The sequence below is a fragment of the Artemia franciscana genome, chromosome 3 (assembly GCF_032884065.1).
Source record: "Artemia franciscana chromosome 3, ASM3288406v1, whole genome shotgun sequence".
In the NCBI taxonomy this organism is placed as follows: domain Eukaryota; kingdom Metazoa; phylum Arthropoda; class Branchiopoda; order Anostraca; family Artemiidae; genus Artemia; species Artemia franciscana.
In genome coordinates this window covers 35190392-35202124 of record NC_088865.1, presented here as the reverse complement: position 1 = coordinate 35202124, position 11733 = coordinate 35190392, and the positions used below count along the sequence as shown (strand labels likewise).

The 11733-nt window shown below is 36.8% G+C and overlaps 1 protein-coding gene across 1 annotated transcript; it reads right to left on the bottom strand.

Moving 5' to 3' along the window:
- Positions 1-10799: 10799 nt before the first annotated feature.
- On the bottom strand, positions 10800-11123 carry LOC136025523 (uncharacterized). Its single transcript, XM_065701553.1, has one exon. The coding sequence runs from the start codon at positions 11121-11123 to the stop codon at positions 10800-10802; it is 324 nt and encodes a 107-aa protein (XP_065557625.1).
- Between the last annotated feature and the right edge of the window lie 610 nt (positions 11124-11733).

The window sequence follows — 11733 nt, the reverse complement described above, 5'->3', positions numbered from 1 at the left end:
CTTGGGCCCAGTAACTGCTTTACTTTTGTAATAGTTTTTCTTTTAGTATTAATAGATTGATTGATTGATTGAAACCAATAATGGGCATATAATGAACTAAAAATAAAACTGATATCAAACAGTTCGTGGTAACGAACTTTAAGTAAGGAGTGACACGGCTCAATAGTAACCGAAACTCCAAGAAACGGAATTTTAATGTCAGTAGGCACATCAAAAGAACCAGCTTATAATGGTGATTCAAAATATACAAGATTCATCAAGATCATTTAAACACCCTCTAAGACTCTAGGAATCTTGATTCCTAGAGTAAATCACACCATCAGATTTAGCGTACTTGAGAACCCTAGTGTGGAAGTTTCCAGCTCCTATATGCGGAAATGTGGAATTTTGCTAATTTTGCCAGAAGACTGATTATGGATGCGTCTTTATTTGTTGTTTTTTTTTTTCCCAGGGGCTATCGTATTGAAACAATAGTCTTAGAAGGTCGGGAGAGGGAGGATTTGAACAGAAACTGAAAATTCTAGTGCTCTTTACAAGTGACAAAAAAGGCTGGAGGGCAGCTGAACCGCCTCCCACGCCTATTTATTTCCCGAAAAACTCTGATAAAAATTTGGAGATAGCCATTTTGTTCAGTATAGTGGAAGGATCAAATAACTATGTCTTTAGGCGTAAAATGACCCCTAGTAGTCCTTGGAGAGATGCCTGTAAGTTATGAAATTTTCCAATTGTTCACGTATAGTAAATATAGTGGGAAGTATCCAGACATTTTCTCGGGGGGATTTTGTGCTTGGTTTGGATTTTCATTGGAAGAATCTTCCTTGGGGAAGTAAATTTCCGGGGAAAGGTGAATTTTTCCTGGGAAAATTTTACACTGGACAGATTTACTGGATTTTTTTTAAATATACTTTGCTTTGAACTTGATCCAGGTTTCGAAATTAGTTAATTTAGCGCTTCTACTTTGCCAAGATATTTTGTTTGTCCGGTTTACTGGCGTGCTGACTGCAAGCTTAAGGAATATTACCAATTGAAGTTAAATTACAACCGATTTTTTTGGAAAGGGGGGGATTTAATATTGCCCCCGTTGTTTGTAAGTCTTCGGCTCAGGTTTTTTCTAAGCTAGATTTTCTCATGAGCAGCTATTATAGCAAAATATTCAACAACGGCAGTGACCCAATCATCGTTTGAAAAAGCAATTAAGGACTTGAAGGCACGCCTGACATACCACAAACTGTTTGACAATTTTTGAGAGTTTATTTTATCTTTTTTTCTAATTTTAGGTTTGAAAACACAACCATTGGGATTTTTCAAATATTAAATATTTGATGATAACTTTTTTGTTCGGACGTGAGCCTTCTTTTATGTTTTTCACAAACCTTCTTCAAAATATACAAATTTCGTTCCTATTATGAAATTTTAGAGTAAAAAGTGGTCCTTCTCCCAGTCTGAAACTGTTTGTTTCATTCCATACTTCTTCTTGAGTCTAAATCATGTTCTTTGCTACCACAGGTTATAGGCTACCACAGTTACTACAGTGAATAAAGCGTTTCCAACAGCGTTATAAACTAGTAATACTGGCAAACACTGTATTTAAGAGCATTCTGCTGATATAGATAGGATTAGAAATCGTTAATTTAGTATATATTGGGAATAGTCCAAATTGGACATGCCAGGGGTCCATAAATTACGGCATCATTTTGGAGGATCTCACCTTATTACGTATAGTCCGTAGATTAACCGCCTATAAGATAGGAAAGCTGGTACAATTTTAGTTCATTACAATGTGGTGACACTACCTTATAGTCAAATAGCCACAAGCTAAGAGGGTGTTTTCTTGATTGTTTAAAAACCCAGAGGTCATACCATTATATTTTTGGTGTTACGGCTAAAAGCTGTGTCTGATATTTTCAAATTTTGAAATACTAGCCAAAAGCCGTTTGCAGAGCTGCATTCAAAAGAGGGCTCATCAGACCAGCTTAAAAAATACATTTTTTAACTATTTTCTTTACTGATGCTTGATAATTTCCGATACGACTTTTAGATGTAAAACCAGCGATATAAAGGAGGTAATTCGAACATTTTAGTAGATCAATCTCAATTCTTCATGTTATATAAAGGCTGTTTGAGAAAGTTTGATTATCGCCATCTAAGTAGTTTTTTTTTGTAAAATCTTAATACTTTAAATTTTTGGGATTAAAAGATGATTTATAAGATTTTTTTCCTCTAGTCAATTTGGTTTCTGTGCATTTCTACTGAGCATTCTGCTGAACATTCGATTTTGGTTCTATCAACTTTTGAGAATGACTGTTTGGATTCTGGTTTGAAAGTTGGTTCAAGTTTTTATTGTTTTTTAGCCATATTGAAAGCATTTTATATTGTGGGACATGCTGTTTTGTCTGCAATATTGGACAATGCACTAGTGGGATATAGACCATTTAAAATAATTTCATCGTTTGTATCAAATCGTATATACAGTATGAAACTTGACATGAAATCTAAAGAAATAAAAATGAATTTTGGTAATCCATATGGATCTGTACTGGTTCATTTTTATTTTGTGTTTATCAGTGACTTTAGCACAATTTTTAGGACTTAGTCGATCCCTTAGAGGACAATGAATAATCAAATAGATCGATTTTACCTAGTTTCTTAGATAAAACACATTTAAGTCCAGCTACCGCTAAGGAAAATGAATGAATAACTTTGACCAAGAATGACGAGGCTAAGGTTGAGAAACTAATGAGTGTAAACATGCTTCCGTTGTAAATTAAAAGATGATATTTTTATTTTAGGGAAGATAACCAAATTACTATTCTCGAATAAGGAAAATTCAACTGCATGGTGTAGCCATGAAACCGGGAAAATAAGGTGAGAAGAGACTCAACCAAAATGTTTCCCATTTATTTTAATTCAATTTTACATGGGTATGACCTGGGGAGTTCTAAAAAGCAAGGAAACCAAGAAGTGTGACGACTACATGTTTATTTTCCATTTGTCATATTGGGCACTAAATACGTAAAAACTTTCGGATAAGTTTTAATTGGAGAAGTGATTGAATTTTGTGCTTCACTAAAAGACTTATGTTTAAATATATACCGACAGTGAATGGGAAAGGGTAAGAAGATTGTGTTTAATGTTAGATTAAGAATGTTCAGTTATGTTTGTTTAATTGCAGGGAATGGTTGGTAAGAGAGTGTTTATTTTATCGGGTTGGGGGGAAAAGAATAGGAGCAAGAAAAAAAACTATATATATATATATATATATATATATATATATATATATATATATATATATATATATATATATATATATATATATATATATACTAGCTGTTGGGGTGGCGCTTCACGCCACCCCAAAACCTAGTAGGTGGGGCGCTTCGCGCCCCCCAAGCCCCCCCGCGTGCGTAAGTCGTTACGCGCCATATTAGTTACGCGCCATTGTAGTTGTGTCCCTGTGTCCCACCTGTGAATATAGATAGATTTATATATGCGTTTCAAACTACGTAAAAATTGCGAATATACAACATTCTTGGCTTTCCCATTGTCTGTGCATATACAAAGCCGTATGTACTAATAATGACGTCATATGCAAACGCTCTTTTTACAAACAAACAAACATGCATACACACAACGCGTTTTTATATAGATAGATAGATAGATAGATGCAATACAAATTAACTGCGTAAAACTTGCGAATATACAACATTCTTCGCTGTCCAATTGTCGCTGCATATAAATAGATTGTCAGGTTTATCGACCCTCGAACATGCAACGTACAATTGTCCATGGGAAAAACAATCAGTATTAAGATCTATACCACATTTTTCTAATGATTGACCTTGAGCTTTGTTAATGGTGATTGCAAATGCTAATCGAATTGGGAATTGCAATCTTTTAAATTGAAAAGGCAGATCCGTTGGAATCATGGGAATGCGAGGAATAAGAACAGCCTCACCCTCAAAAGGCCCTGTCAAGATTGTGGCCTCTATTAGGTTTTCCATTGTTTTTTTACGGCAAGTCGAGTGCCATTGCAAAGCTTTGGTGGGTTTATATTTCTTAAAAGTATTATTGGTACGCCTATTTTTAGTTGTAGCACGTGTGGTGGAAACCCTGAAAGATCTATGAAATTTAAAAATTCAAATGTATAATTAACCGCTTCATTTGGTTCCAAAACTGTGTCGACTGACTTGTAAAGGACTGCCTGGTCTCAAATCTTGGTCAAAAAAATATTGTTGATTTCGTGGACGTCTATATTTTTGGGAGCGAGAATCGCTCTTTCACTTAGCCATTTATTATTTTTATAATTTTTTAGAATATTCGGAAATACTTTTTCAATCAATTCATTTTTGGACGTCACTAAATTACAGAAATCAGCAGGTAGTTGTATACGTCCTGAAATTGAGTCTACTGGGAGCTTTCTGTTTCCAATTGCCAGCAATTGATCTGAAAATGTTTGACCAGAGTCATCGTTTTGCAATCGGACACGCATATTTGTAGTTAATTTTAATATTTTTACGTGTGCCCATAAATTAGAATTTTTCAGGCAAGCATTCATTTCGTCTGCAGGAGTTGATCTAGTTATTATAGGTAATGTTTGCCTGAAATCTCCCGCAAGCAATATTAATGTGCTGCCAAAGGGTTTCGACTTCCCTCTCAAATCTTTCAAGCATTGATCCAGAGCCTCGAGCGATTTTTTGTGTGCCATTGTGCACTCATCCCAAATAATAAGTTTGCATTGATGCAATACTTTACCCATCCCAGATGATTTGGAAATATTGCACGTGCGAGCTTCTGTAGAATGCAAATTCAGAGGCAATTTCAAAGCGGAATGAGCAGTTCTTCCACCAGGCAGCAATGTTGCGGCTATTCCGGACGACGCAATTGCCAACGCTATATCATTTTTTGATCGAATTGATGCCAGAATCAGTTTTATCACAAATGTTTTACCAGTACCTCCTGGCGCATCCAAAAAGAAAATTTCTCCAACGTTGTTATCGACACAATGCATTATCGTATCATAAATGTCTTTTTGTTCCGACGTTAACTTGGAAATGTTATTTTGTACATACGACAATAGATATCTCGTACTGTAACTTTGTTCACGATCCAATTCTACACATGTCGAAACAGCAGCGATACGGTTAGGTGAAGGCATTCCCAAATCCTGAAGAGGTTTGTTTGCCATACGTACGCACAAATCTTCTATAATAACTAAAGTGTAGTTATAAATTTCTGATGTAAAATCAAAAGTAATATCTGACGTCTCTAACTGTTTTCGATGGAGTATATCTTCAGACATTTTTGACTTATATTTTTCCCATAACTCTGTAGGAGCTGATGGAGAGCAAGTTGTTAAAATGATGCCAAAGAATGCACGAATTTGACTTGGGGTTGACGTTTCGCACGCGTCATTGATACAGTTATCCCAGTGTTGGTCATTCTCCAATAAATTCAGAGCTTGGCATGCACTACGGTAAGTGTCATGTATAGTACCGTTTACAGTTCTCAAATACTCAAAGGATGTCGGACCGGGTACATTCACCAAAAACAGGCGTAGAAAGAAGCATTCATGTTGATTGGGGTGAACTGTGTAGTCTTCCTATCGTGGTATCTTTGAAGATGGTAGGTTGGCCGTCGACTGACTTACCCTGTTTTCGACGTTCAAATACTTTATTTTTAGTATTCCACGTGTAATACGAAGGCACTTCAGTATACAGCAGTTTTTTTGCAAAAGAATCATTTTTGCAAAGCGAAAAAAAGCTGTTAATGTTGTATCCGGTGGATTCAGGACTCTTTGTTGCACGTTGGTTTCCGTGAAATAAACACGTTGACCATTCTGTAAATGTACCGCTAAGTGAACAACAGCTGGACTACGTTCATGTATCGGAAATGAAAGAATTCGCCAAACAGCTTCATTACTGCTTATGTATCTTTCAGCCTGATATTGTACGATTTCGTCGAAATCTTTGATTTCGGGCTGCAAGCCAAAAACTGCCATGTCACTGCCTTTGTTGACGTATTTACATATGTATTTGATTGCCTTTACGGAGTTACAGTATTCAACGTTTATGTGTGCATTAAATGTTTTTGATAATAATGGGGAATATGGAACAACCCACTGGTTATCTACTTCGATGGTGGTACCGTTACGCTTTTTTATTATTGCTGTTTTACCGCCATCTTCAGTGGATCTTCTTCTATATTGTGGGTAACCATCATTGCCAGTAATTGTGTTTGATACTAAAAGTCGAGGATATTGCTTTGTGCACATTCCTTTGGCCATGCATGGTGAATTTTCGTTCAGTGCACCGCAAGGTCCATGTATCATATTTTTTACAATAATATCATGTAACCCCTTATCGACATTTTTATCAGGTATTTCAGCGGAAATCACATCATCAATTACGTTCGAAGTAATTTTTTTATGTAGCCAGATTAGTATATGTGCGTGTGGCAAACCTCGTTTTTGCCATTCCACTGAGTACATCCAGCATCGCACTGACCCAAACACTTCAAGTTTTACTATGTAGTTTATCAGTGATTTCAACTTTTGCCGGAAGACACGGGCCGTAATGTCATGCCTATGAACCACCGATTGTCCTTGAAGTAAAAGCTGCAGTATCTCGTCCCAAGATTGATTACATGTAAATGTAATAAATAAATCTGGACGACCATAGAGACGAACATACGCAATAGCATCTTGAGCATATTCATGCATATGACGGGGACTGCCAGCATATGACGAAGGTAAAATTGTTAATCTTCCAACGTTTGTGGTATTACCGTCATTTATAACTGCATCTTGCAAATGAATGTATTGTTCAGAGCGGAGCTTGGTCTGATTCAGGCGGATATATAGCAAACGTTCTGATTCAATTTTAGCATACATATCAACGACAAATTGGTGAAACAATTCACGGCATTTTAAAATATGATTTTCTTCATCCTGCCGAATCATTAGTCTATAGGAATAATAATGCATTGCACTGCATTTCTTATTCATTTCTTTGTTAGTGGCTGGATTCATCAATTTAATATTAAAGTGATAGCCGTCGGCTCCATCCCAAAAAATGATAGGATATTGTAGGGCATCGTAGCATCGATGAGTTTCAGCAATTCTTAACAACTGAGCGTTTCGCTTATGAAGAATAATATCTCGAGGTAAAAACTGATCACCGACCATAACGATTGCCACTTCGTCGATAGTTGGAGCATTGTATCTACGCACATGTTGGCCAGGAGGCGTTTTGTCAGCGGAAATAACAATTTTATGCGTATCAGTAGGCATCAAATCGATGGCTGTTTTGAACAGACGCACTAAATTATTATTTTCGTGGAAAAGATGTTGCAATTGGGAAACGATTGTCCTTTCAATGTTGGGAGAAATTTCGCAACGTGCATTCAATTCAGAATTTCTATCACTGATGAAGTACAATTGTAAAAATTTATGATTCTCGCCTGAGAATGGTAGAAGGGACCCTGCTCTATGATAAATTTGCCCTTTTACTTTGAAAGTAGACATAAATTGATCTGGATTTTCGATTTGGGCTCCAAACGACGTCATTTGGAAACATGAGTTGTATTTTCTGATTTGTGACAAAAAACGCTTAGATTCTGACGTAGTTCCAGTCTTCAATGGCTCTGGTGGTGCAGCCAATAGAGGAAGTTTAACTTTTCCTGAGGCGCAACACATTCCCATTGTTTCACCGTTGAATTTCAAGGAATGCAATAGGGACAAATTTTAGACATTGTCCCGATTTGAACACATCTACTCAAGCTATAATCATCGACTGGGTTGTACCTGAATGCCAGGCGATAACTTTCAGGTTGCTCTGATTCCTCGGTACGCTTTCTTTTCTTACTTTCTCTATCAGCAGCAAGCCTGATTTCTTGCTGCTCTTGTGATTCCTCGGCACGCTTTCTTTTCTTACTTTCTCTATCAGCATCAAGCCTGATTTCTTGCTGTTCTTGTAATTCCTCGGCACGCCTTCTTTTTTCACTTTCTCTTTTAGCAGCAAGTCTGCTTCCGCGTTGCTCTGGTAGTTCCTCGGCACGCTTTCTGTTCTTTCTTTCTCTATCAGCCTCAAGCCTGTTTCCTTGCTGTTCTTTTGATTCCTCGGCACGCTTTCTGTTCTTTCTTTCTCTATCAGCCTCAAGCCTGTTTCCTTGCTATTCTTTTGATTCCTCGGCACGCTTTCTGTTCTTTCTTTCTCTATCAGCCTCAAGCCTGTTTCCCTGCTGTTCTATTGATTCCTCGGCACGCTTACTTTTCTGACTTTCTCTATCAGCAGCAAGTTTTTTGGCATAGACTCTTTGAGCATCTTCATCGGCTTTTGCCATTGTAAGTTCATCAGTCATTTTAAACTTAAACATTAATAGATTTCTACGTGAACATATGTCCTAAATATCTTGAATGACGTCACCGTCGTAGCAAAAATGACGACAACTAACTGGATGACGTCAGTCAACACAGAAACATGACGTCACCTGACAGACAGACAGACACACAGACAGACAACTTATTTTTATATATATAGATATATATATATATATATATATATATATATATATATATATATATATATATATATATATATATATATATATATATATATATATATATATATATATTGATTCCTCGGCACGCTTTCTGTTCTTTCTTTCTCTATCAGCCTCAAGCCCGTTTCCTTGCTGTTCTTTTGATTCCTCGGCACGCTTTCTGTTCTTTCTTTCTCTATCAGCCTCAAGCCTGTTTCCCTGCTGTTCTTTTGATTCCTCGGCACGCTTTCTTTTCTGACTTTCTCTATCAGCAGCAAGTTTTTTGGCATAGACTCTTTGAGCATCTTCATCGGCTTTTGCCATTGTAAGTTCATCAGTCATTTTAAACTTAAACATTAATAGATTTCTACGTGAACATATGTCCTAAATATCTTGAATGACGTCACCGTCGTAGCAAAAATGACGACAACTGGATGACGTCAGTCAACACAGAAACATGACGTCACCTGACAGACAGACAGACACATAGACAGACAACTTATTTTTATATATATAGATATATATATATATATATATATATACATATATATATATATATATATATATATATATATATATATATATATATATATATATATATATATATATATATATATATATATATATATATACATATATATATATATATATATATATATATAATAAATATATATATTGTGTATTGGAAGGAAAAATTATATTTTATCATTAATAAAATTGGATCTGCATTATTCAGAAGGGTGTTTGTTTAGTGGATCAGTTTGTTCAGTGCTCATTCATAATGCAGCACATGGAGTAGAGACTAACAAACTAATAAAAATAGCTGTTGCTTTAGCTTGGTTGGCTCCTTGGCTGTCTGGCTATCCTCCTCACAATTATTACTGTAAAGATTAGCCTTAGCTTAGATGATTATGCACATATTAGTTTTAATTACTGCCTGGTGCCTTATGGGTATTTTCTTATGTGCAAATATAACAAAATGCATTACAAAGATAAAAGGAGCTTTCTTGAATAGGAGCTTAGGTTTGGACTATAAAATGTATTGTGAAAAAAAAGCAAAAAAAAAAACAAATGAATCCATGTTTTATGTGTAAAGGTCCAGTTTCAGAAATTGATTACTTTAAAACAAAGTAGCTAAGCTTAATGTGGTAGCAACCTTTAGGTCGGTGTAGGCCAGGGCTCTTTAAGAACAGAACCCTTCCAAGGTATAAGCTGGTAGAGAGATAGTTGCAGTAAAGGGCAGTGCTCACAAGTTTTTCGTAGTGCCCTTGACAGTAGTAGGCACAAATTGGGGCCGAAAACTGTTAATTAAAGTCATTGTCCATTCTTTGACTATCCTTTAAAGTGTACTGCCATAAGGGAGGGTATTTTGTGAAAAACGTCGCTAAGATTAGATGGATAGAAGATTTAATTGTTTTTCGGAAGCTATGCGCAAAATTTATGCTGAAATCTTAATTGAAGTGACTTAAAAAAAAGTTTGTTTAGGGTAAATTATCCAACCGTCTCATAATATTGCCAAAAGTCTGTATCGAAGAATCTCGGGACTCGTTGACCTTGAGTCTGAGACTAACATTATCTACCTTAGCCCTTAGATCCTCCTGAGCCATCAGTGGTGCAAAGGGCTTCGACAAACCATTCCCATTCACAACGAAGCTGTGTATGGGTGCTTTGGTTGGTGTTGTCTTCGTCTTTCATCAGGCTGCCACTGATTCACTCTTGAGGGCTGTCTGTCTTCGGGCATACGTAGAACATGACCCAAATGTGTCAATCTTCGTTACTTTACAGCTTCCGTCACTATTGGCTGGTTTGTTTTCAGCCGGATAACCCTATAAATATTTTATGATGCCAACTGATTTTGAGGATCCTTAATAGGCAAATGTTTTCGAATCCAAGTGTAGGTTTTTCAAATTGTTGGTTGGGTGTCCAACATTCACTGGCATACATCAATATAGACAGCGCAGTGTTGTTGAACAGGCACAATTTTAAACGGGGTGAGTAGTTGTTACTTTTCCAAATTGGTGTCAGTCTGTTGAAGGCCCCTGATGCTTGTCCAGTCCTTGTCTTGATTTCAAATGTTACATCTCCAGTATTCTCTATCCAGCTTCCTAAGCATTTAAATTCTTGGACATATTCAACAGTTTTATCGGAGCATTGGAGGGCTAGGGGGAGTCGGACACGGACATACTTTTTGGTTTGTCGACGTTGGCCGACAATCCAATCTCTCGGGCTTTTTCTGAGATTTCATTAAATAGCTGCTGAAATCAATCTTTGGCGTCTTCTAGAAGTACTGTATCATATGCAAAGTCAAGTCTGGAAGTCTGGAAACGTCTGTTGACGTTTACTCCATAGCCCGTAGACTGTCTGATTGCGTAGTCCATTACTATTGTGAATAAAAGCGGTGATAATAAGCATCCTTGTTTGACACCAGTCATGATTTTGAAATATCTTGCAACTCCGTTTTCTGTTCGTACACAACATTCTGTTTCCTTATACAGGGCGATAGTTAGTTCCACTATCTTAGGGGGTATTCCATTGTATTTGACAATTTTCCCTAAGATTTCTTGGTCAATCGAATAAAATGCCATTTTCTGGGTCAATGAAAAGAAGATACAGTGTTTTATTTCATTCCTTTGAGTCTTCATCCAACATTCTCAGTGTAAATAAGGTCTGCACACAATCTTCCGGGTCGGAAGCCACGCTGTTCATTACAAAGATGTTCATCACAAAGCGCTCTAGTATAGTAATTGACATAAGTTTATTAGGTATCGACAAAATGTCAATGCCTCACCAGTTGCCACAAACAAGCGCGTCACCTCTTTTTAAGAGCTTAATAATGTTTCCTTTCGTCCAGTTATTGGACACTTTTTTGTCGCTCCATATCTGAGTTAGCAGCTCAACCCAAACTGTCATGCAGTCGGAGACGGAAGTTTTCAGCATCTCAGATGTAATGGCATCTGCTCCAGGAATTCTTCAGCTTTCTGACGGCGACTATGATTTTTTCTTGAGACAGTGGATCTTTATTTACATTAAGAATCATATTTTGAGTGTCAGGGATTATACCTCGGTCATTTAGTCTTGGTCTATATAGTAGGTTCTTGAAGTGGGTTGCCCACCTCTCGTCAATCTTCGATGGGTCTGTAAAAAGGACTCCATTCTCGTTTTTTACTAGATTAGTCCAGCCAGGCTTGACTCCAA